At 48.7% G+C, this 25220-nt stretch overlaps 3 protein-coding genes across 3 annotated transcripts in view; 2 read left to right on the top strand and 1 right to left on the bottom strand.

The window, feature by feature from the left end:
- Nucleotides 1-146, bottom strand: part of ca8 (carbonic anhydrase VIII) — a 4527-nt gene extending 4381 nt beyond the window's left edge. The window contains exon 1 of the mRNA XM_056597545.1: nt 1-146. This exon is cut by the window's left edge and continues 57 nt beyond it. Within this exon, the coding sequence (XP_056453520.1) occupies nt 1-16 (16 nt within the window). The 5' untranslated portion in view covers nt 17-146.
- Nucleotides 147-2910: 2764 nt separating this feature from the next.
- Nucleotides 2911-14750, top strand: rab2a (RAB2A, member RAS oncogene family). The gene is made up of 8 exons (XM_056596776.1): nt 2911-3128; nt 7491-7562; nt 7681-7748; nt 9063-9145; nt 9473-9565; nt 9763-9874; nt 10024-10092; nt 11876-14750. Exons 1-8 carry the CDS (start codon nt 3083-3085, stop codon nt 11969-11971), a joined length of 639 nt encoding a protein of 212 aa, XP_056452751.1. The 5' UTR covers nt 2911-3082; the 3' UTR covers nt 11972-14750.
- A 2814-nt stretch (nt 14751-17564) lies between these two features.
- Nucleotides 17565-25220, top strand: part of LOC130388151 (chromodomain-helicase-DNA-binding protein 7-like) — a 49983-nt gene continuing 42327 nt past the window's right edge. Inside the window, 1 exon segment of the mRNA XM_056597514.1 lies at nt 17565-17879. The gene's annotated coding sequence lies outside the window, so the exon portion shown is untranslated.

The raw sequence follows: 25220 nt of genomic DNA, 5'->3' as shown, positions 1-25220 counted from the left end.
TGGTCATGTCGGCCATCCCTTGTCCTCTGCACCGCTGCTGGCTCACAGTACGCTGCCCTCGATATGTTTCTCTCTCTCTCTTTATTTCTCTGTCACTCTCTCTCTACCTCTCTGCTCCCTCTCCGTCCTTCTTACTTTCTGCTCTCCTCTCCCTCTCCCTCTCTCTCACTCTCTGCCTCCCTGCCTCTCTCTCTCTCTCTCTCTCTCTCTCTCTCTCTCTCTCTCTCTCTCTCTCTCTCTCTCTCTCTCTCTCTCTCTCTCTCTTTGACTCCCTCTATGCCCCTGTGCGTGTGTGCGTTCGTGTGTGTGTGTTTGTGCGTGTGTGTGTGTGTGTGTGTGTGTGTGTGTGTGTGTGTGTGTGTGTGTGTGTGTGTGTGTGTGTGTGTGTGTGTGTGTGTGTGTGTGTGTGTGTGTGTCCCTCTCTCTGTCTCTGTGTTTGTACAACACAGTCTCTCTGCCCCCCCTCCCCCCTGCGGGCATGCTTCTCTGTTGATCTCTCAGCCGGTTTACCCACACCCTGCTGCTTCATCTGCTGATATACACACACAATATTATACTTTACTTAACTATACTAAATTACACTATACTATAATATACTAAACTTACTATTCCATATTATACTATACTATACTATACTATTCTATACTATACCTGCTATATAGACCAACTCTTCTGCTATAGACCAACTCTTCTTATATAGACCAACTCTTCTTATATATACACAAACCCTTCTGATATGTAGACCAACTCTTCCGCTATACAGACCAACTCTTCTGCTATAGACCAACTCTTCTGATATAGACCAACTCTTCTGCTATAGACCAACTCTACTGATATAGACCAACTCTACTAATATAGACCAACTCTTCTGCTATAGACCAACTCTACTGATATAGACCAACTCTACTGATATAGACCAACTCTACTAATATAGACCAACTCTACTGATATAGACCAACTCTACTGATATAGACCAGCCCTTCTGATATAGACCAACTCTTCTGCTATAGACCAACTCTTTTGATATAGACCAACTCTTCTGCTATAGACCTCTGTGTCGGTTTGACTCCCTGTCTGTCTATCTTTCTCTGTGTGTGTGTGTGTGTGTGTGTGTGTGTGTGTGTGTGTGTGTGTGTGTGTGTGTGTGTGTGTGTGTGTGTGTGCGCATTCAATAAGAACAACAGCTGAACTCCATGCCTGTGTGTTCAGAGTGGGAGACCCTTCTCTCCTCCTGTGTCTCCATGTGGGCGGAGCCTGCCTCAGGCCTGCTGGAGATGGCACTTATTAATTAGCCTACATTCTTAAACAGGAAACGACCTGGTTCAGACAGACCCAGTACTGTCAAATCCTCTACAGACCCAGCACCTCAGTACCTTCAACCCCTCTCTACAGACCCAGCACCTCAGTACCTTCAACCGCTCTCTACAGACCCAGCACCTCAGTACCTTCAACCCCTCTCTACAGACCCAGCACCTCAGTACCTTCAACCGCTCTCTACAGACCCCAGCACCTCAGTACCTTCAACCCCTCTCTACAGACCCAGCACCTCAGTACCTTCAACCCCTCTCTACAGACCCAGCACCTCAGTACCTTCAACCCCTCTCTACAGACCCAGCACCTCAGTACTGTCAAACCCTCTACAGACTCACACCTTGCTGTCAAACCCTCTTCAGACCAGCACTTCAGTACTGTCAAACCCTCTATTGCCCAGCAGCTCAGTACTTTCTAACCCTCTCTGACAGACTAGCACCTAAGTACTGTCAAACCCTCTGACAGACCAGCACCTCAATACTGTCAAACCCTGTGACAGACCTCTCCTCAGTACTGTCAAACCCTCTGACAGACCTCACCTCAGTACTGTCAAACCCTCTGACAGACCACACCTCAGTACTGTCAAACCCTCTGACAGACCTCACCTCAGTACTGTCAAACCCTCTGACAGACCTCTCCTCAGTACTGTCAAACCCTCTGACAGACCTCACCTCAGTACTGTCAAACCCTCTGACAGACCTCACCTCAGTACTGTCAAACCCTCTGACAGACCTCTCCTCAGTACTGTCAAACCCTCTGACAGACCCCACCTCAGTACTGTCAAACCCTCTGACAGACCAGTAGCTCAGTACGGTCAAACCCTTTCTAAAGACTCAGCACTCAGCGGTCTTCTTTTGTGTGAACAAACCTTTATGGTCATTCAAGACACAATAGAGTAGCAGGTCTTACAGTGTGCCACTTATTGAGCCTACTGTCAACTATATTATTATTCTTTATCGTTAAATATATTAAAATTCTCTATAGTAAACTATATTATAGTTCTATAAAGTAAACTTTATTATAGTTCTCTATAGTAAACAATATTATAGTTCTATGAGTCAACTTTATTATAGTTCTCTATAGTCAACTATACTATAGTTCTCTATAGTCAACTTTATTATAGTTCTCTATAGTCAACTATAGTCAACTATATTATAGTCATGTTGTATTGCTGGGGAATAGAAGCGTTGTGATTGGCTGCCATCTAGTGGCGCCTTTATGCAATAACAGGTTTTCTCAGACGCTGTATCATTATTTAAACATCAACATTATTAACATCCAGCACACATCACATCCAGTTTCTGTTCTTAGCTCAGTTCTTGTTGAGAGGCCAACAGAACGTGATATTAACTTAATGAATAAAGTGTTCCTCTGGATCTTCACATGGATCTCAATGTTCTGCAGAGAGTGTAAAGGCACCCACTCACAGAGGATAACCAACGGTCCTAACCTAGACATATAAAACATAGCAGAGCCCCCCTGGAGAGCAGAGCAAAGGTTGAGGTGTGAAGCAACGCCCTGAGGTAGAGCAGAGCAGAGGTTGAGGGTGTGAGGCCGGTAGCCTGCGTGGCGGGGGGCGGGGCATGCTGACGTCACTGTGACGTAGCGCCGAGGACGGGTCTGTTTATTGTTCCTCCGACCTGAGAGAAAACAGCTAGCCGCCGCCGCCGCTCCACCGAGACACGACAGGTATCCCCCGGTATTCCCCGGTATCTCCAAACGGTCCAGGGCGCTCTGACACGGCAAGCAGCAAGACACTTCTCCCGGGGCCATGGCGTACGCGTATCTCTTCAAATACATCATCATCGGAGACACGGGTAAGACGTGGCTAGTGAGCCAGGGGCTAACGGACAGGCTATCGTGATGCTACCAGGCAGGCTAGCGTGAGGCTAACAGTTCAGCCCGAAGCTAACAGGCAGACTAGCCCGATGGTGACAGTTCAGCCCGATGCTAACAGACAGGCTAGCCCGATGCTGTCAGATTAGCCCTATGCTAATAGGTCGGCTAGTCCAGTGCTAACGGGCTAGCCGTGTCTCATTTCCGCAGTGTTGGACGGTCCAATGACGTGGTACAGGCGGAGCGGCCAGAGGTGCTGCTGACAGCTGGTTCTTTTCGCTCCCAGTAGCGCATCCCGACGGACAGAACCCCCCCCCCCCCCCTACGGCCACCAACAGCAGCTCACCTTCCCCTTATCGATACCGATCAACTCTATCGATCCGCGCTGCGAATCGACGTGGAGAAATCTGAGCGGGGCCTTTTATCGGCTAGCGCCAGGGTGGGGGTGCTAGCGGAGTGCTAACAGGGGCAGGGTGTGTGTGTAGGTGATGTGTTAACATGGTGTGTGTGTGTGTGTTTGGGGGGGGGGGGTGCGTTAACATGGTGTGTGTATTTGTAGGTGTATTTGTAGGTGATGTGTTAACATGGTGTGTGCGTGTGTGAGGCTGGATCATCTGTCAGCACGGCTGTGGTCACCTCTTCCTGCTGCGTTGGACCCCTCAGGGCCCCACGGCCCCTCACTGCCTCCTGTCTTCCTGTCCCTCACTGCCTCCTGTCCTCCTGTCCCTCACTGCGTCCTTGTCTTTTTAGTGGTAATGTGGTCAGATGTCTGATTCCTCCTCCTCCTCCACGCTGTACTCCCACACTTTTCCTCCGGTCAGAGGCTGAGCGGAGGAAGACCCTCTCTCTGCGTTCTGTGAGGTGCTTTAGAAGGCCTCGCTGGCCGTGAGGCTCCAGGACAGAGTGCTGGTGGCTTTAGGAGACGGTTAAAACCCTCAAGAAGCAGCCGTACTACCAGAGACGGCCTGCTGCTGTCATAGTGCTCCTCATATATTGTGGAGCACCCAGTATGGACAAATACCTCTGAGTCTGGTTCAGACTTCAGTTTGCCTGTGACCATGAAAATGGTATTGCTATAAAGCTAGTGGGACTATCAAGATAGTGTTGTTATGAGTGTTAGCAATATTGATGTGATGTATGCATATATATATATATAAATATATATTGTGTGTATATTTACTAATAGTATTGCTGTAAAAATATATTGTAATGACAATAGTATTATTGTTCCAAATGTAATATGGTGTTGAGGAGTGGGAGATGACTATAGTAATCCTGTGATGTTGTTATGGAGGTATAATTGTACATTGTTTTGTGATGAAGACAGCATAGTATCTTTATTAATGTAGTATTGTTATGACGATAGATGTGATGACTAGCATTGTTGTGAGAATAGCATTGCTAAGGCATTAAGCTAGCGCTGTTGTTTATGTTTCTGGGCCTGCTGTGATGTCGTCACACCTCTTCCTAGAAACTCCCCACAGCGTCACTAAAGGACTTTAGTGTCAAGTCCTTCGAGAAAGACTCCTCCCCCGGCCTGAGAGTGCTTAGGAATCCTTTACCCTACAGAACTTGGTGTATTGATGTCCGTTTCGCAACACAGGATGATGACATGTTCCTGATGTGCCGAGATTAAAAACTACTGAACACATAGTTTAGGCTCAGCACATGCATGGTTTAGGCTCTCTGGTCCCTTTCTGGTTCAGATGGAGAGAGTTGGACACACACACACACATTTTCAAGGTAGAAAAGACACTGAGGTTGTAAATGACTCCATGCTGTATCAATAAGTCAAAGTATTCATTAGATAGGAATGAACCAGATCTCTCTTCTCTAGGATTTCTTCTCGTACAACTTGTAAATCCAGCTGTTAAGCTAACTTTGTGCCAAGCTAATGCTGTGTTACCTCTGGTTAAAATACATGCTAAACTAACGTTAGCATGACGTAGTCTCACCAGAGGGCTGTTGAGTCCTGGGGCCGCGGCCGCTGCGCTCAAACCAACGCTCACATGCTGCCCCTCTAATTGGCCATTGGGTGAACAGGTAATACCAGCGGCCAATAGCGTGTGCTCCCCAGGGAGGCCAGAGTCCCCTGCTCCTACGAGCACAGGGCACAGGGAGCAGAGCTGGAGCCTCTGATACATGGGATACCTGTTATTAGAGCGAGGCTTATAACAGAGAGAGAGAGAGACGGTAGAGAGGTTATAACACAGAGAGAGAGGTTATTATGCAGAGAGAGAGACGTTTGAGAGAGGTTATAACACACAGAGAGAGAGACAGTAGAGTGAGGTTATTACACACAGAGAGACGGTAGAGTGAGGTTATAACACACAGAGAGACGGTAGAGTGAGGTTATAACACACAGAGAGAGACCGTAGAGTGAGGTTATAACACACAGAGAGACCGTAGAGTGAGGTTATAACACACAGAGAGAGATAGTAGAGTGAGGTTATAACACACAGAGACGGTAGAGTGAGGTTATAACACACAGACAGAGACAGTAGAGTGAGGTTATAACACACAGAGAGACGGTAGAGTGAGGTTATAACACAAACACAGAGAGAGTCCGTAGAGTGAGGTTATAACACACAGAGAGAGACAGTAGAGTGAGGTTATAACACACAGAGAGAGACCGTAGAGTGAGGTTATATCACACGGAGAGAGACGGTAGAGTGAGGTTATAACACACAGAGAGAGACCGTAGAGTAGGGCTTTGACTTTTGCCCAAAAATCATATTCGAAGTTTGTTTGCTTATTAATATTAATATTCAAATATTTATTAATAATATTTTGACCATTAAATGCCTTCAGTAAGACCTGGGCTGAATCCGAATACTTGGTACATACTCTTTCTGTTCAGTGTCTACTACTTGACGTACTACACTTGACAGTGTAGTACGGTCTACAGCTATGCGTAGAACGCCTCTGAAACTCCACCGGATGTTTAGAGATGACGTATCTCCCCTCAGATGCCGGCAAAATTACCTTAATAACTACCTGTTTTCCATCTTGTCATCGTTGCCATTAAATTAAAAATGTCTCTTTTTACTTAATTACTTACTCTACTTTTTTAATGTCTCTTTTTTTCGCCGCTTTCTACGACGTCTTTCTAAGCCGCTGTTGGTAGTGTCGGGTCAGCCATCTCTTCTTCGTTCGTTACCAGACTTCGGTTGCATTGTGGGATAGCGTAGTGACCTACCGTTGTATACTGTGGCGGTAGTACGCATTCTTTAGCGTTTTCCGTACTACACAATGCGTACTGAGCATTCGGACGCGCTATATTTGTGGCGTACTACAAAATGCATACTATAAGTATGAGTATTCGGATTCAGCCCTGGATTGGGTTTTGCGAGGCTTGTTTACCGGCCTTGCTATGGTTACCGGTCTTGCGTGTTCCAACGGTTTGTTAGGTTTCTAATAAATCGCTGTCTAATCAATACTAATTATGAATAGACTGCGTCAGGTTCTCCGACGTCTCTCCCTCTTGGCCTGTCCATAACAGGTTCGAATATTAAGGGCTGCCTAATATTCGTTCGAATTTTGATTTATTTTTTGATATTTGAATTATATTTGAATTACGTAGTTCGGAGTCAAAGCCTTACCGTAGAGTGAGGTTATAACACACAGAGAGAGACGGTAGAGTGAGGTTATAACACAGAGAGACGGTAGAGTGAGGTTATAACACACAGAGACGGTAGAGTGAGGTTATAACACACAGAGACCGTAGAGTGAGGTTACAACACACAGAGAGACCGTAGAGTGAGGTTATAACACACAGAGAGACGGTAGAGTGAGGTTATAACACACAGACGGTAGAGTGAGGTTATAACACACAGAGACGGTAGAGTGAGGTTATAACGCACAGAGAGAGACGGTAGAGTGAGGTTATAACACAGAGAGACGGTAGAGTGAGGTTATAACACACAGAGAGAGACGGTAGAGTGAGGTTATAACACACAGAGAGAGACCGTAGAGTGAGGTTATAACACACAGAGAGACGGTAGAGTGAGGTTATAACTTATAACACACAGAGAGAGACCGTAGAGTGAGGTTATAACACACAGAGAGACGGTAAAGTGAGGTTATAACACTCAGAGATACGGTAGAGCGAGGTTTATAACGCAGAGAGAGAGAAGGTGGAGTGAGGTTTATAACGGAGACAGAGTGTAGAGCTAGACTTATTACAACGCAACACACAGCCTAGCAACGGGATACACTGCCTAGCAACGCAACACACAGCCTAGCAACGCAACACGCGTCTTAATAAAGCCTCCAGCAGCCTCACACATCTGTGGGAAGTGTGTGTGTGTGTGTTTATAATGTGTGTATGTTTGTGTTTTCAGGTGTGGGGAAGTCGTGTCTACTACTACAGTTCACAGACAAGAGGTTCCAGCCAGTTCATGACCTCACCATAGGTAACACCCCCGCACGCACACGCGCGTAAACACACACACTTTTTGTGTGTGTACATATTGTGTCTAGGTGTGTAAGTATGACTATATCTGTGTGTGTGTTCTAACCTATGTGTACTAGGTGTGGAGTTTGGTGCCAGGATGATCACAATAGACGGAAAACAGATTAAACTGCAAATCTGGGATACGGTAATACAGACATGCACACAAAGACACACGCACACACACACACACTCCCCGGTAACCTAGTGATTGTTGGTGCTTGGCACTTGATTCTATGACTGTCCCTACTGTACCGTCAGCGATATATTGTTGTTTCTCTTTCTTCTGACACATGTTCTTATTGTAAATGGCTTTGGATAAAAGCGTGTGCTAAACGCCCTGAATGTAAATGTAGACCACAAATTCACACAGTCTGCAGTCAAAATACTTAAACCATGTTGTCTGTACTGATCCAGAACCACATGTAGTTTGGAGAGGTCTCTGGTTGAATCCCAACCTGGTAGAATTCACCCTTCATGGTTTTGGGTGCAGTGCAGTGCTGGCCACCAGATGGAGGCAGCACTCCATGCTCCACTGGAGAGGGAAACCGAGAACCCTAGGATCCTGTAGCTAGCTGCTAGTTATTATATACTATACTAGTCTTCCTATAGCCTCTAACTTTAATATACCAGTCTTCCTATAGCCTCTAAATATACTATACTAGTCTTCCTATAGCTTCGAACTATGAAATACTTTACTAGTCTTCCTGTAGCCTCTTACTATTATATACTATACTTGTCTTCCTGTAGCCTGTTACTATTATCTATTATACTAGTTTTCCTAAAGCCTCTAATTATAATATACTAGTCTACCTATAGCCACTAACTATTATCTACTATATTAGTCTTCCTCTAGCCTCTAACTATAATATACTATATTAGTCTTCCTATAGCCTCTTATTTTTTATATACTATACTAGTCTTCCTTTAGCCTCTAACTATTATACACTATACTAGTCTTCTCCTATCAGCCTCTAACTATAATGGAAGTGATACTTCTAATCATGCCAACAGTGCAACAGTGCTAACTGTGCTAACGGTGCAAACGTTTCCAATGGTGCTAGCAGTGCTAACGTTGGTAGCGGTGCTTATGGTGTGGTCCAGATGCCTCGGACACCAGCCTTCTGCAAGTGGGGAAACCTCAGCTTTTCTTGCGGTATTTCACGGAGGCATACTGAGATCAGTGATGACGCTCTCAATAAAAATGGCTGCGCCCGTAAAGAGATTTGTTTTCTTTGTATTTGTTCCACGTTGGTCATTTTAATGGCGATTTTTAAATGCTCTTACACACTTGAATACATTGCTACTTTATTTATAAGTTTATAGTTTATATTTATAAGTGCTCCGAGACCGGAAATGACGTCAGAAGTGCAACTCGGAAGGCTGGTTTCCGAGGCATCTGGATCACACCATTACTGTGCTTATTGTGCTAGCAATGCTAACGGTGCCCTTGTGTCTGCAGGCTGGCCAGGAGTCGTTCCGCTCCATCACCCGGTCTTACTACAGAGGAGCTGCAGGCGCGCTGCTGGTCTATGACATCACACGGTGAGCAGCCAATCACACTGCAGGATGTGGACCTGTGGATTCATTGTTTTGACACCAATCCAGATGTTGTGCTGTAGACACTGGGTGCTTAGGGCCACATTGGTGTAGTACCTCTGGTTGACCCCTAGAGGGCTGTGAGACAACAGCTCTGCTGTTTAACCTTCATCTGAACCAGGACTCTGAGATTTAGGGTCCACTCAATGAAGTCTGTGTGTGAGTGGTGCTTACATATGTATGTTGTGTGTTATATATAAAATGTGTGTGTGGTCGTTATGTATATTCTATATTGTACATTCTATATGGCATGTTCTATGTTGTGTGCTCCAGGCGGGACACTTTCAACCACCTGACCACCTGGCTGGAGGACGCCCGCCAGCACTCCAACTCAAACATGGTCATCATGCTCATCGGCAACAAGAGGTCAGAGGTCACTGCAGCCTCACACCTGGGCAGCATCTGGGTCAGAAATGCCTTGCTCTAAGGTGTGTGTGTGTGTGTGTGTGTGTGTGTGTGGTGTGTGTGTGTGTGTGTGTGTGTGTGTGTGTGTGTGTGTGTGTGTGTGTGTGTGTGTGTGTGTGTGTGTGTGTGTGTGTGTGTGTGTGTGTGTGTGTGTGTAGTGACCTGGAGTCCAGGAGAGAAGTGAAGAAGGAGGAGGGTGAGGCCTTTGCCAGAGAACACGGCCTTATCTTCATGGAGACCTCCGCCAAGACAGCCTCTAATGTAGAGGAGGTAACACACACACCTCCATCATACTGCCTCTAATGTAGAGGAGGTAACACACACACCTCCATCATACTGCCTCTAATGTAGAGGAGGTAACACACACACCTCCATCATACTGCCTCTAATGTAGAGGGGTAATGCTGTCTCTCTCTCAGGCCTTCATCAACACAGCCAAGGAGATCTATGAGAAGATCCAGGAGGGAGTGTTTGACATCAACAATGAGGTGAGACTCTCTCCTACTCTCCTGGTTTACTCTCCTCTGTCGGTCTCAGTCTGTGTGCTATCCTCTCGCTCATGTTCCTCCTGTGTCACCGATCCAGTCAGATGTCCAGTGTGGTACTGGTGTAGGACAGCAGAGTCCTGTAGTACATGCTACTAGCTTAGCATCATGTACCATGTGAGCGGTTAGGTGGTCCTGCTCTGCTGTTCCAGGCCTGGTGGTCCGCCCCGGACCCCCTAAAGGGACGGAGGGCGTGGTGGTGCGCCCCAGACCCCCTAAAGGGACGGAGGGCGTGGTGGTGCGGACACCTCTCCGTCTAGTTAATACGACCCTCGTTGTCGTGGAGACGGACTCACCTCGCCTTCTGACCCCTTTACATCAAGTTGATTGTTGGTTTTTATGTATATATATATATATATATCTCTTCCGTAGAGGTAAACTACCATTAGGCTTATGTTCACTGCATGACGTGAATATCGGTTAATTTTGATAACATCAAGGTGTGCAGTTGTTTCGCAACAGTTTAGCTTTTATGCCTATTTTCTGTGAAAAGGTGATAGCCTATCTTAGTTAATTCACCAGGGAAACAGCAGCTGGTTGCACCAGCTGAGTGTAAATTCCATTTTAGCTTAGTTCCACCGTAAATTGGCCTTACAGCGGAGTTTAGAAGCTACTAATTGTTACACTGTTGCACCACACCACAAACGTCCAACGTTGGCTTAAGTTGTATACACAAAACGTTTAACGCTTGCAAAGACCTCTTGGTTTATTGTAGAAATTCCATTAATTCACTCAAATAAATTTGCTAGACAACACAATTCAGGCTCCATAGAAAATTGTAAACAATATGTATTACATAGCCTACAAAAACAGCCACAACGCAACACATGCATAACGGTGAGCCACTCTTTATTGTAAGACTTCAAGTTGTTTTAGTTACATGTTTAACGTTGGACATTCATGTAAACTATGGCCAAGCAGTGACACGGGCTAGTATTGAAGTTTAAAAGTCTAAATGAGCCATTTCTTCCACTTATAATGCTGGACGATTTTCCCCACTCACATGGGCTGCCGGTGCAAGACAAATGCATACACTTCCTGTTTACGTTGTGTGGTGCACTTGATTGGCTTGAAACTATGCAAACATCATTAAATGCGACAACAGTCTAGTAAGGGATGGTTTACACCTTACTAATAAAGTTATGTCTAAAGTTATGGTGGTGCAACTGAAATTGAGAACGCTGTTAGTTTGAAACTACGGCAAACGTTAGGTAAGGCAGACTTTACACTCCAACTTACGAACAACCTTATGTTCTGCTGGTGCAACCGCCTGCAGGTCTATAACCCCGCCTGCCATCGTAGTCCCCTCAGCCCCCGATGCCACCAGTTTACATCAGTCTTTTAACCAGCGGGATTATGGCAGGAATATGCTGCACATTCACATCACTGCCCACGGAAATGTAGATTCATTTATATCCTGGGCTAGCGCTAGGGTCTCTCTTAGGCTAGCGCCAGTATCTCCCTCATGCTAACACTAGCGTCTCTCTCAGGCTAACGCTAGTGTCTGTTTGTCTCTGTCTCTCAGGCTTACGCTAGTGTCTGTCTGTCTCTGTCTCTCAGGCTAACGCTAGTGTCTGTCTGTCTCTGTCTCCACAGGCTAACGCTAGTGTCTGTCTGTTTCTGTCTCTCAGGCTAATGCTAGTGTCTCTCTAAGACTAACGCGAGTGTCTCTCAGGCTAACGCTAGTGTCTCTCTAAGACTAACGCTGGTGTCTCTCTCTCCGCAGGCTAACGGTATAAAGATCGGACCCCAGCACCCCACCACCAGCTCCACGTTGGCAGGAAGCCAGGGGGGACAGCAGCCGGGGGGGGGCTGCTGCTGAGGACCCTCCACCTCCTCCCTCCCTCCCTCCCTCCCTCCCTCTTCCTCCTGTCCAACCTGCCGTACTCATTAGTTAACCCCTCCCCCTCTCTCACTCTCTCTGTTGCTCCCAGATCACCTGGCACCCTCTACCACTCTGTCAACCCTTACGTTTGAGCTCCCTCCCCTCCTCACTGTCTCTCCTCTCTGCTCCGCTTTTGGCTCCTGTGGCAAAGTCAGCTTCACCTCCTCCTCGAAGACAAAAGGAGCAGCGGGAGGGAGGGAGGGAGGGAGGGAGGAGGAGCAGGGGGGGAGGAGCAGCAGGGAGGGAGGAGGGCTTCAGGATATTTCTGGTTGTTTTTGTTGAAATTAAATGAATTTTACTCGTCGCTCCATGTGTCGCTTTTCTTTACGCTTAAACCAGGAGCCCAGCTCTCTGTTTACACTGCACAGGAGGCTAGGCTAGGATACTCTAGGCTAGCACCAAGCTCTCTGTTTACAGTGCACAGGAGGCTAGGCTAGGATACTCTAGGCTAGCACCCAGCTCTCTGTTTACAGTGCACAGGAGGCTAGGCTAGGATACTCTAGGCTAGCACCCAGCTCTCTGTTTACAGTGCACAGGAGGCTAGGCTAGGATACTCTAGGCTAGCACCCAGCTCTCTGTTTACAGTGCACAGGAGGCTAGGCTAGGATACTCTAGGCTAGCACCCAGCTCTCTGTTTACAGTGCAAAGGATGCCACGCTCAGCTATGCTTGGCTAGCATCCAGAGCTGTGGGTACCCTGTTAACGAGTGAGGCTAAGCTAATGGTGCTCCTGGTCCGGCCCGGGGAGGGCGGGGGGGCGGGGAGCTGACTTTGTCCAGACCAACTTCCTGTTGTTTAATCTCGTCCACACTTGGCTTCCTGTCCTCTTTATGAAACACTCACGCGTGTGTACGTGTCTGTGAGTGTACATGCATTTGTGTATGTGCGTGTGTACATGCATTGTGTGTGTGTGTGGCAACAGGCCTGGACTGCTTTTCCAGTGCTGTAGGTTCCATTGTTCGCTGTGTGGGACGAGGAGTCGTTTGTCTGCTCAAACCGACACCATCGCCTTGTTTTCACTAACAAAAGCTCTCTGTGGTTGTCATGGGGATGAGGTGTATTTAACAAACACTACAGGCCGGATGTGGTATTTCTGATGTCCTTATTAGTTATTGCCCTGGGGAGGAAATGAAGACCAAACTGTTTAGTGAAAAACTAAAAATGGCCGACATGGAAACCGGAAGTGTTCCGTAATGTTGGGGTTCTCTGATTAAGATGAAGATGAAGGTTATAGAAAAAAGAATTAAGAAACGTTCTTAAAAGCTGTGTATTTAACTGGCTGTTCTGTGTATATTTGGATCTATCGCTTACGCTGTGCCTTGGGGCGGGGCTTCGTGGCATTCCGTAGCAACGGTAACGAGGAAGTGGGGTGCGTTCCTGCCGTCACTCAAACGCGGCTTTAGTGTTAACCGTTCATTTGAGGTCAAACACCCGACACAGGCTCCAAGACTCGTTTATACAATACTTAAATCACATTGGTGAACGTGTGTGGAAGTACCGTGTGGCAAGTCAACACGCGGTACTGCCCGCGGCTCAGCGCCCCCTGTGGAGAGGGAATGCTGCGACGCCGGCAGGGGGCGCACTGTGTTGACTCGCAGTACTGCCGGTAGCGCAGCGCCCCCTGTGGCGACACGCCGTCCTGCCTGCGGACAGGAGCCCCCCGGCCCCCCACGGGCCCTTTGTTCTGAGGGTCGCCACGAGGCCTCGCGCCGCATCAGCGTCCAGTAATTGGCCGTGACTTTAGTAGCACCATACAAACCGCTGCTGCATTGTTTCTTTTTGCTTATGTAATGAATATAATTTTATTGTTGACATTTATTTACTACTTTAGTACCTCTGTTTCGTTTCATTCGCCTTACTCTTTCTCTTCCTCCTCTGTCTTGCTCTTGGACTGTCGTAATATAACTTTCTATGCTCACTATCTATTTTTAATGCCAAATTATCGTGTTTACCTGTGTTTGGTCCAAAAAAATAATAAAAATAAAAATGATAGATTTGAAGATGAAATTAATTAACCGGAATTTAATGGTGGACGTAGAAGAACGTTTTCCTTCTGAGTTCTGGACCGCCCTAACGTTGACCAATCAGGGCGTCCGGTTCAGCCAGCCCTGATGGAATGAATATCATTATAAAGACATAATATATTAGCTCTACTCCTTTTATCTCATCCCAAAGGTGTGTTCCTCTAGGATCTAAACCATAAAAAGTTATTCCGCTGCCAATTTGGCGTGTGTGTGTTTGTGCGTGTGCGTGTGTGGGCAGACCTGTAATCAAAATGAAGAAACGGCGCAGGTATGCTGTTCATGGTGTGTACGTTATAAATCATAACATTTAATGATAGGCTATGTCCTCCTGGTTTAAATAACGCCCTGTGTGTTTTTATGGAACACTTCAGGCAAAAAAAAGTAAAGTAAAGTACATTCAACAGACGCTCACATCTGCGTTTGTTTTAATCTTCGCCCAGAAATCAGCAGACCAACCCCCGCCATGCCCGTTGTAGTTTATGAAGTCTGCCGTTGTAGTTCACTGATGTTCACCTCACGTATTTCCTGTGTGAGACTTGTTATTAATTTGAGATTGTTAGAGGCAGGTTTAGTTCTCTTTGACCTTGAACCGGTATGTGGTAGCAATGAGAGCTAACAGATAGCCTAGCATGCCCCACTGCCGGTCAGCTTCTGATCAACTGGTATATTTACCAGACTAAGGGACGGCGATGGGAGCAGTCCACTCATTACACGTACCTGCTGATTTAGAGATTGTATTTAATTTTTTTATATATATATATATATATATATATATATATATATATATATAAAACGTTCATTAAAAACGATTCATTAACTTACATACTCTTTATTTACATACATTGGAACACGATATTACATTATAGTGTGTACATATATATACTGATGCCTCTGGACATATCATCAGTGATGTGCCTTTATAGTATACTATATTATAACAGTACATTACTAAATAACTTTCAACACATTTATTTAACTGATGCTTCAATCAAAGCTTCAATAAGTGCATTCAACCCTAAAGATAAAACCTGTAAGTCTAAGAAGACGATAGGTTGAGCTTGATAGATCTATGAATCTGTCTATAGCTCTATAGACATATAGATCCATAGATCCATGGATCTATAGATCTATGAAGGTCTATGGATCTATATATCTACACATCTATCGATGTATATTATAGATAAATGCTTTTTAATATTTATCACGTGTAGATAATTTCTTACATGTGGACATGCTTTATAATGTGGAGATCTTTTATAACATGTGGACATTCTTTATAAGATGTGGACATGCTTTTAAAACATGTGTAACATCACTTCTGTAATGCAAGGGAACCACTGTTAAAAATGTCATTTTTGATGGAATGACCTGAAGTATTAAGTAATAAACTTGGGGGAATAATAGTCATAATAATTAATATTCATATCATTATAATTATAATATAATAATAACAACAATAATAATAAATCAACGGGAACTCTGAGATGGAAGGACCATGAGGACCATGAAGACCAGGACCATGAGGACCATGAAGACCAGGACCATGAGGACCATGAGGACCATGAGGACCAGGACCATGAAGACCATGAGGACCATGAGGACCATGAAGACCATGAGGACCAGGAACATGAGGACCAGGACCAGGAGGACCAGGACCATGAGGACCAGGACCATGAGGACCAGGACCATGAGGACCAGGACCAGGAGGAACATGAGGTCCATGACCATGAGGACCATGAGGACCAGGACCATGAGGACTATGAGGACCATGAAGACCATGAGGACCAGGACCATGAGGACCATGAGGATCATGAAGACCATGAGGACCAGGATCATGAGGATCATGAGGATCATCAGAACCATGAGAACCAGGAGGAGCAGGACCATGAGGACCAGGACCATGAGGACCAGGACCATGAGGACCAGGAAGACCATGAGGACCATGAGGACCAGGATCATGAGGATCATCAGGACCATGACGACCAGGAGGACCAGGACCATGAGGTGCAGGACCATGAGGACCAGGACCATGAGGACCATGAAGACCAAGACCATGAGGACCATGAAGACCATGAGGACCATGAAGACCATGAAGACCATGAGGACCATGAAGACCATGAGGAACATGAGGACCATGAAGACCATGAGGACCATGAAGACCAGGAAGACCATGAGGACCATGAAGACCAGGACCAGGAGGACCATGAGATCCGGGACCATGATACTGGTGGATCACATTGACTGTTAGAGAGGGAAAGAGGGGGGAGAGAGAGAGAGGTGGGAGAGAGAGAGAGAGGACGATAGAGAAGGGGGAGAGAGAGAGAGAGAGGGGAGTGAGAGATAGTGAGAGGAGTGGAGAGAGAGGCTGAGTGTGAGAGAGAGAGAGAGGGATTGAGAGAGGGGGGAGAGAGAGAGGCTGAGAGAGAGAGAGAGAGAGGCTGAGAGAGAGGGAGGCTGAGAGAGAGAGGCTGAGAGAGAGAGAGAGAGAGAGAGAGAGAGAGAGAGAGAGAGAGAGAGAGAGAGAGAGAGAGAGAGAGAGAGAATATGGGAGATGAAGATGGGAGTAAGTGTGCTCTATGTCTTTAAATGCTGTCCCGCGGGCCACGTTGTTATGATAAGCAAATGAGCGGCCGCGTGGGGACATCCGGGTTCCTGGCGTGCACGCCGTCCTGTGCACGGTGCCTCCGCGCGGAGGGGGAAGGGAGCCGTCCATCACCAATCTCGTCTTTTCCTAATGAAGAAGTCTGTCATACTTTTCCGTGATATTCCGGAATCCGGATTATTTACGAATTTCTCTTGCCACACAGTGCGCATGTGCAGAACCTTGAGGTCCTTCGCACGGTGTTTCTACACTTATTGGTGCGCGCTCCAGAGGGGCCCAAACTGAACTGGAATCTACAAGTCACACGCGCTGTGGATCAAATAAACACCAATACAAATAATAAATAAATAATGAAGCATCAATCTCAGATGTGATGAGTGTGGAACGTGTCGCTTTACTTAGTTAATAACGTGTGCTTGACGGGAGGCGGACGGAGCGGCCATTTTGGGTGATGATGAGTTTGACTTTAACTCTTTTATCAACACCTCGCTGCGCGCGCACGCGAGTATGAGAGGCTTGAATGAATGATTTATACGAATGTGCAAATTAAACCGTGTTAATCTGAGGCATCCCCTGTTCGGCTTCTATAACAATATGATAATTAAACACACACACACACGCGCGCGCACGCAAACAAACACACACACACACACACACACACACACACACACACACACACACACACACACACACACAAACCGAAAACACACATCAACAAATAGGAATAGACGGCTGAACCAACAGCAAAGACGCAGATACTATCAGAGCTGATGAATGAGTGAACGTTGAGAGGATTAATTTATTAATTCATGTTTCAGATCACTGACTGCACGAGGTCGTTAAACTCCGCTCTTATTTTCGACGCTTCGTTTCTTTTAATTAATCCATCGTTTTAGTTTTTTATAAACATTAAAACTCAAAGTGTACGCGCGTCACGGAGAGCAGCGGGGTCGCGCGCGCCGCGTGTTTATCCACGAGAGGTCCTCGGGAGCGCGCCCTGGCCGAGGAAGGTGAGCGTCTGGAGGACTCGGGAGCGAGCAGCCGATCGATCCGATTAAAGTCGATTAGAGAGAAATTAACACAAAGGAGAGCAGAGCTCGCGGTCCCCCGTCCTGAACCACGCGCCGAGAGACTCGAGACCGGGACGTGAACTTTATCTCTGGACCCACGGAGCTCTAGCAAAAGAGGGATTCGATCAAAGAAGTGACCGAGCTTGTCGGGTAAGAGCCCGGTTGTATTCCCTGATTCCGCGTCTGATCCGAGCTGCTGGTGGTTTCCGCCAGCGGGGGTCTCGGTCCCGACCTCCGATGGACCTGGGGTCGGGACCGAGACCCCTGCCCACCGGACCCGGTTCAGAGGATCGCTTCACATCAAGTTTCTGGGACTTTTTGGGAGCCGGGGAAGCGAGTCCTCCGACACGACGGCTCCCGCGGCCCGGGTCTCTTTCTGGGGCACTTTTCTCTAGTTTCCCTCAAAGGAGGACGAAGTGGCGGTCCCGTCGGACGGGGGTCCGAGGGGCTGGAGGTCCGGGGGGCCACCATGGCGACAGGCTAACAATAGCAGGTTTAGCTCCGCGTCCTACAGCGGGTCCTCACTAGTTGGAGAGCGGGGATCTCCTCCTTCCAGCCCGCGGGGATTCTCCACTTAAAGCCTCTTTTCGGTACCACTTGTGGAGCAGAAGGGCTGAAGGTGGAGAAACTTGGTGGAGTTTTGGTCGTGGGTGGGGTGGTGGGGGGGTGAGGGCTAGCCCGTTAGCGCGGGTTAGCTAATTGTGTAGAAGCTTGAGAGACACGAGGTGCTCCGACCGTGAGGTGAGTCAGGTCCCCCGGATCCCCCCTCACCCCAGAGACCCGCCGAGAGCACCCGGCTCCCGGGAGGCGAACCCCCCGTATCCCCCTCAGAGGCTGGACAGGGGTCCCCTCCTCGGGCAGAACTAAGTAAGACCGGGAGGGTTTAGTCCACCGGGGTCTGGTGCTCTTGGACCGGGGGGTTAGGACTGAGGCCAGGCGGTCACTCCGTGTGGAGTCGCGGGTTTGTTATTGACCACCTGGTCCTCGTGGTTTAGACCTTTGAAATTCGGGTCCACTACTCCGGGTCCGGTCCGGTCCCGGTCCGTTCCGTTCTTAGCGGGTAAACTCCTGCGAAGTGAAGCGCTTCTCCTTGCCGTCCGGAGCGACGCGCGCACTGCGCCGACAGGCTAATTAGCCATGCTAGCTCTGGAGCTAAGCCCAGCTAGGACACGTTAGCCTGTTAGCTGCTAATCTTTCTTATTGTCTGAACCCGGCGGCCACAAACACGTCCACCGCCCGCCGACCTCTAGCTCCGAGCGGCCGTTAGAACTCTTCGCCTGCGGGACAGAAAACCCACCGACCGCCCCGGGCTCACTTATCAGTCCGCAAAGTAAAGTAAACTTCTTTATTCTCAACTTCTTCACTATTTCCGCGTTTTATAAGTTCTCTCGGACTTTATTCGGGGCAGTATGTTGTGTTCGGTGCGGCGGCGTCACTTGTTACTTGGCTGGGTGTCGGTGAGTTACGGACCCGAGCACCTGCCGCTGCGGCTGGTCACTCGGCGGGGCTCTCCCCCCGGCACTGTTGATCTCTCCCCCCGGACATGTGGCTCTGTCTGCCCGCTGTCTCCGCTCCTCGTCCCGTAGTCGGCCAACTTGCCCAATGGTCACCCATCGCAACTTTGAACCTACCACTGTGTCGAATCTGAGCCATTAAACTGATTCATAATGAGGCTAAATCTTCACTTGTTTTGATCCGGGTAGGGCCGACACCTGAGCGGTTAGACCCGCTCTGGAGGTGATGTGCTGCGGGTTTAGCGGTCCTGGGCGCCGTGGTGAGCCCTGTGTGTTTGAGCCAAGATGGCAGCTCGTCGTATGGTGCGGGCAACGGTGGGGAAGATAAGGGGCCACACGCACACACACGCACCAGATGTGAGCCACTATTGTGGTCCTTTCTTGTGGTTACGGTACTTTTCTCCAAAGCCTGCCCGGGCTGAGGGCTCGTCGAGCGTGTTTACAGCTTTTTCATTTTCCATTCCGAAGGCATGTGAAACGGTTTGGTTATAATAGTTAGTTTTGAAGGAAGTAGGATGTTTAAAACCCTCGGAAGTGCTGTCGATTCTGAACCAGATGGGGTCTTATCTCCAGAAGGATGTATGGTTCAGTTCTCAAGGAGAGGGTACAGTATCCTGGTGCAGATATGTCTGTACTACACGTGTACTACTCCATTGAGAACTTTCCCGGTTATCCAGTGTTTCGGATGTTTGAACGGTTGGTCCGTCAGTCTTGTTCTGTTAACACTTCGCTGACAACAAGGTGTGTGTGTGTGTGTGTGTGTGTGTGTGTGCCATACTGTGTGTATGTGTGTGTATGTGTTCGTGCCATAGTGTGTGTTGTGTCTCTGGTATTGCGTCCAGTGTGAACTCTGACCCTTCATGACTACACTGATGTGATTGTTCTGCTGCCAGAAAGAATGTCTCATTGTTTACTCTCTCTCTGTCTGTCTGTCTGTCTGTCTGTCTCTCTCTCTCTGTCTCTCTCTCCATGATGTCTCCCTCCCTGTCCCCCTGTATTGAAGCTCTTCTCTGCTGTGTGTTGAAGTTCACAGCTGGTCTCGCCAACGTATGTTTGTGTGTAGGCTCCTCCTGATTGGTCAGGTGAACCGGGTTCTGCAGAGGTTCCACCTATCACTGATCCCCAGGTCTCAGTAGATTCCTTCACCGACGCTGGGTTCCTACTGGTCTCTGAAGCAGGATGCCCCTCTGGGCCCCAGCGGACCCCAGTGGACCCCAGTGTCCTCTGGTCGGAGTCTTCCTCCCCAGAACAACATGGCAAATTTGTAAATATAGGCCTAAAGCAAAGATGAAAGGTTTCTAGAGACGAACACACCTAGCATTGTGCACCTGTCTGTGCTGGCTCCTTATTGGTCAATTAGCCCTGCTGTCATGGTTGGTTGCCATGGTGTTGCTGTGAGGAGAGAATCAACAGTTCCACCAGCAGCCTGTTGTTTGGTGTTGTGAGGGCAGCCATTTTGTCCTCTGTCAGGGCACATGGTGTGTGACCAGGGGGGGGAGGAGGAGGCTGCACTGTGTCTTCCTCTCCATCTATCATTCTGCCAGCTTCAGCCCACATGGCTCTTCCTCAGACGGCACTGGCCTCCCCCATCTCACCGGCTCCCTTACCCGTCTGTCTCTCCCTCCCTGCTTGTCTCTCTGTCGCCATGTCTCTCCTTGTCTGTCTTTCTGTCTCCCTCTGTCCTGGTCCCTGTCTCCCTCTCTCCCCCAACCCCCCCCCCCCCCCCCCCCAGTCTCTCGTTCTCTGAAAGGTTAGCGGTAGCATCTCTCTCCATGGTGACATTATAACTGAGTGTCATCACAGCCTGTCTGTGTCCCTCTCCTCCCCCTCTCTCTCCACGTCTCCTCCCCCTCCATCCTGTCACCAGCCTCCCCCATGGCGAGGACCTTATGGACTCAGTGCCTCAGAGAGGGGGAGGGCTGGCGAGAGACTGATTCATTCCCTCCACTGTTGTGCTGGCTCTGTTCAGAGGTGTGTGAGATGTATCTGACCTGTGATGTGACCAAGAGATGGTGGGAAAGTTGGGGTCAATCAATCCTTGACCTCACACTGTGTTCTGTTTGGTTCTGAGCTTGTCTGTGTGGTTCTCTCTGTGCGTGTGTGTGGTTCTGTGTGCGTGTGTCCGTGGTGGTTCAAGGCTGTGATTCTTGGAGGAGGAGCAGCGGAGCTCACTTGAGTCACGCTCCTTCCGCCGAGGCCCTGGTTCAAAGGTCACCAGTTGGTAGCATCTGAAACGTGTAATTAGTATTGTGTCATCAGACCCCGCCCTATCGTGTGTGTGTGTGTGTGTGTGTGTGTGTGTGTGTGTGTGTGTGTGTGTGTGTGTGTGTGTGTGTGTGTGTGTGTGTGTGTGTGTGTGTGTGTGTGTGTGTGTGTGTGTGTGTGTGTGTGTGTGTGTGTGTGTGTGTGTGTGTGTGTGTGTGTGTGTGTCCCCAGGAGAACGGTTAGGGGGCCGGCCTGGGGAAATCTAATTGGTTGTTAATAGGAAAGCAGGCGGTGCCGGGAGGGCATGCAGGCCAATCCCTCGGGAGGCTGTCTGAAGCCATCCATCCTATTGGCTAAGAAGCTTGTCAATACCAATGATTGATTAAAGAGGTGGGGTTGTAATGTGTACTCAGCCTTAAAGGGGAACTCTCTTAAAGGCATGGTACAGAGGGTTTTCTGAATGCTGAACAGAATCACTAGTACCACTCCATGCTGATGTTTAGCTCACCGGATATAAAATGCTAAATGGATATAAATGCAATCGAATAGACAAAGTGTCCTTTCCAAAAATCCTTTCCTTGACATGGATGAAAAATGTCATGTGGCTAAGAATGAGACTGCAACTACACTAGGCTACAACACTGAGGCTGAACCTACATTAGGCTACGTCACTGGGAGAATGCACCTACACTAGGCTACGTCACGATGAGACTGAACCTACACTAGGCTACATCACCATCAGACTGAGGCTACGTCACTATGCTACGTCACTCAGCGACGGAGGATGTTATGGACGGGGTCTGCGTGGGGGAGCTCCAGCGGTCAGAAGATGGCCGACTAAAGGAGCCTCTTGTGCGTTCTCACCGTGTGTTTCATGCAGGCTGTTAAACGAGGAGCAGTTGGTGAAAAGGAATATAGGGTACTGGTCACAAGTGAAATGAATAGTTGTCCTATTGATGATGGTTGCTCACATTTATGGAAATATATCCGAAACTAAGGTTGTGGGAAAATAGTCGTCATGGTGATGGTTTGTTTTGGTAAACGGCCGAACGTTGCATCTGTTCAAATGCTCCTGCAGCAAGGGCTTGTGGGACGGCAGCACCTCCTTTCCTCTGGTGAAGGATGCTCCAGTGTACCCTAGATGAAGGAGGCACTGAGACTCCTTTCCTCTGGTGAAGGACACTCCAGCGTACCCTAGCTGAAGGAGGCACTGAGGCTCCTCTCCTCAGCATTAGAGTCAGGCCAGCTCCATCATGGCTGCTGCTGAGAGACTTCCGGGTCTTTCAGTCAGGAGCCTTCCTCAGCTAAAGGACTCAGACTGCAGACCGAGAGCTGGCTGTGGCCAGGACACACACACACCCCCCATTAACTGGGCAGCCGTGCGTATGATAACCTAATTCTCTCTCGCTTCGCTGCTTCAAACTTTTTCCTCCCCTCTGTCTACCCCCCTCTCTGTTTATCGGCCCCACCCTCAACCTCCCTCCCTCTCTTCCTTCCTTCCGGCACAATCCCCCAAACACAGGGCCCTGCATCCCTCCCCCGTTGCACTGAAACACACACTCATGAAGACACGCACACTCATGAAGACACGCACACTCATGAAGACACGCACACTCATGAAGGCACACACATTCATGATGGCACACACACTCATGATGGCACACACACTCATGAAGGCACACGCGCTCATGAAGACACACCAACAGACACACAGTGGCCACACGCAGGCCGTGAGCTGATTGGACCAAAGGTATAAATTATAGGCTTTAGTCGCGGGCTCTTGCAGGGCTGGGCTCTGTCTACGGGTGGTAGAGAGCCAGCCTCCTACAGGTGTTGTAGTTGGAGGGTGGGGGTGCTTACCTTTGAACAGGAAATGCTTTTTCTGGAGCGATCGCACTCAACCCTCAGTAACCCTAGAGGCTACCAGTGATTTTTTGCAATTTTTACATGCATCGGTCGGTTTTTATTAATTCTTTTGCCAATTGTTTTTCTGACAGTTCAGAAAAAATGTCATGTTTATTTTTTTGTTATCGTCATTGGGTCATTTTCATGATGTCAATTTAGGGAGCAAAAGCATTACCGGCTCCATATATCGGCTCAAGAAAATAAGCATCGGCTGAAAAAAAGATTCTGTTTGGCATCGGCCCTAAAAAATCCATAAACGGTCGATCCCTACCCTAGAGGCTACGTCAGTGGTACCCTGACCATAGAGGCTACGTCAGTGGTACCCTGACCATAGAGGCAACCTCAGTGGTACCCTAGAGGCTACCTCAGTGGCTCGGCTACCTGAGTGGCCGACCAGTCGTGTCAGATGGATAATGAGGAGGTGACTGCATGGTGGGTGAGCTGTGTACAAACGCCCTGCAGAAGCAGCTCCTCAGTGTGGATCACTGTGTTGTTAAGGGAACTGGAGGTAGGGGGGCTCCACAGTCAGAACACCGTCAGGTCTGGAGGGTCACACCGGCCCACTGGGCATTGTGGGCTGTGGGCGTGGTCACCTAACCCTCCTTTGCAGCCGATAGGAGCTTCAGCCAGTAGGATCCAGTGGGCTGCACTCTGCCCTCGTTCACAGCAGCAAGGTCATGAATGAAGACTTCCACAGCCTCCGCACCCCTCGCTGGGCGCTGCTGATTGGCTGACTTGAGTGTTGGAGACGGTCCCTGAGCTGGACCGTGTGTGTGTGTGTGTGTGTGTGTGTGTGTGTGGTCCCCCCCCCGTGTCCCCGAACGGGTTCTGGGTTCGATAACGGTAGGCCTCCTAGAACCAGACGACCTCTGACCCTTCTGGATGGAGGTTGCCCCGTGCTGAACTACCGTAGGAGCCGGACTCTTGTTTAGATGTGGTGTGGGTGCTGTAAAACAGGAAGCCCGTCTCACAGGAAATGAAATCACGTTGGACGACTCGGATCACGACCCCCCCCCCCCCCCCTGCCAGACAGAACATCCGTGTTGTTCATCTCGGTCTCAGGAGGAAGTTGTCTGTGATACAACATCTGCTTCCTGTTGCTGAGCGACGCTGCACTGTCTTCTGCTGCTAGCCTGACGTAGCCTGTTTGGCTGACGTAGCCTAGGTGGCTGACGTAGCCAGTGGTCTAGTGGTCAGGGGGTTGACGCCCAGCTGAGAGGTTCTGGGTTCAATCCTCCGTGCCCGTTAACCTGTAGGCCTCCTTGAGCAGGGTGACCTCCGACCCCTACCTGGGGGCGTGCTCTTTGGTTCTGGCTTTAGAGGGGGGGGGGGGGGGGGGGCTGCAGCCCCAGCAGGGGGCTCTCTGTACTCGGAGCCACACAACCTCATTTATAATGCTTGCAGCACACTGTCATGCTAATGCAGCTCTGTGTGGGGCAGAGCTGCAACAATGTGATGCATTCTGGGAAAATATAAGAGGCGTCAAGACAATGGAAGGTTTAAAGAGCTCTGGTACTGATCAGGCCTTGAAGTGGGGGATTGTTGGAACTGTTGGACCAAAATTTGTCAAAATGGCTAGCTACTGTATCGACGTGCTACCGCTATCGATGTACTACCCACGTGCTAGTAATACCGACGTGCTACCCACGTCATCGCTTCCAACGTGCTACCTTCGTGCTACCGCTACCACGGTGGATGCACACGAGAGAATCTGTCAAGCAAGTGGTGTTGACCACTGATACGGGTGTTGTCCCATTGAGGGCAGTAGGCTGATGGGTCCGTGTGTGTGTGTCGCTCATCACACATCTGTCTGTGTCTTATGGCCTGTCTGTGGCTGGGTGCCTGTCTGTGGCTGGGTGCCTGTCTG

This window comes from Gadus chalcogrammus, chromosome 8, assembly GCF_026213295.1.
Source record: "Gadus chalcogrammus isolate NIFS_2021 chromosome 8, NIFS_Gcha_1.0, whole genome shotgun sequence".
Taxonomy (NCBI): Eukaryota; Metazoa; Chordata; class Actinopteri; order Gadiformes; family Gadidae; genus Gadus; species Gadus chalcogrammus.
This window is presented reverse-complemented; position numbering and strand designations above follow the sequence as displayed.

What these genes read in the sequence shown, in the direction of transcription:
- rab2a (XM_056596776.1), top strand. Translation starts at nt 3,083, where the DNA reads ATGGCGTACGCGTATCTCTTCAAATACATCATCATCGGAGACACGG. An exon ending in CTGGTCTATGACATCACACG is followed by an intron (nt 9,146 to 9,472) that starts GTGAGCAGCCAA and finishes TGTGTGCTCCAG; the next exon opens with GCGGGACACTTTCAACCACC. An exon ending in ATGCTCATCGGCAACAAGAG is followed by an intron (nt 9,566 to 9,762) that starts GTCAGAGGTCAC and finishes GTGTGTGTGTAG; the next exon opens with TGACCTGGAGTCCAGGAGAG.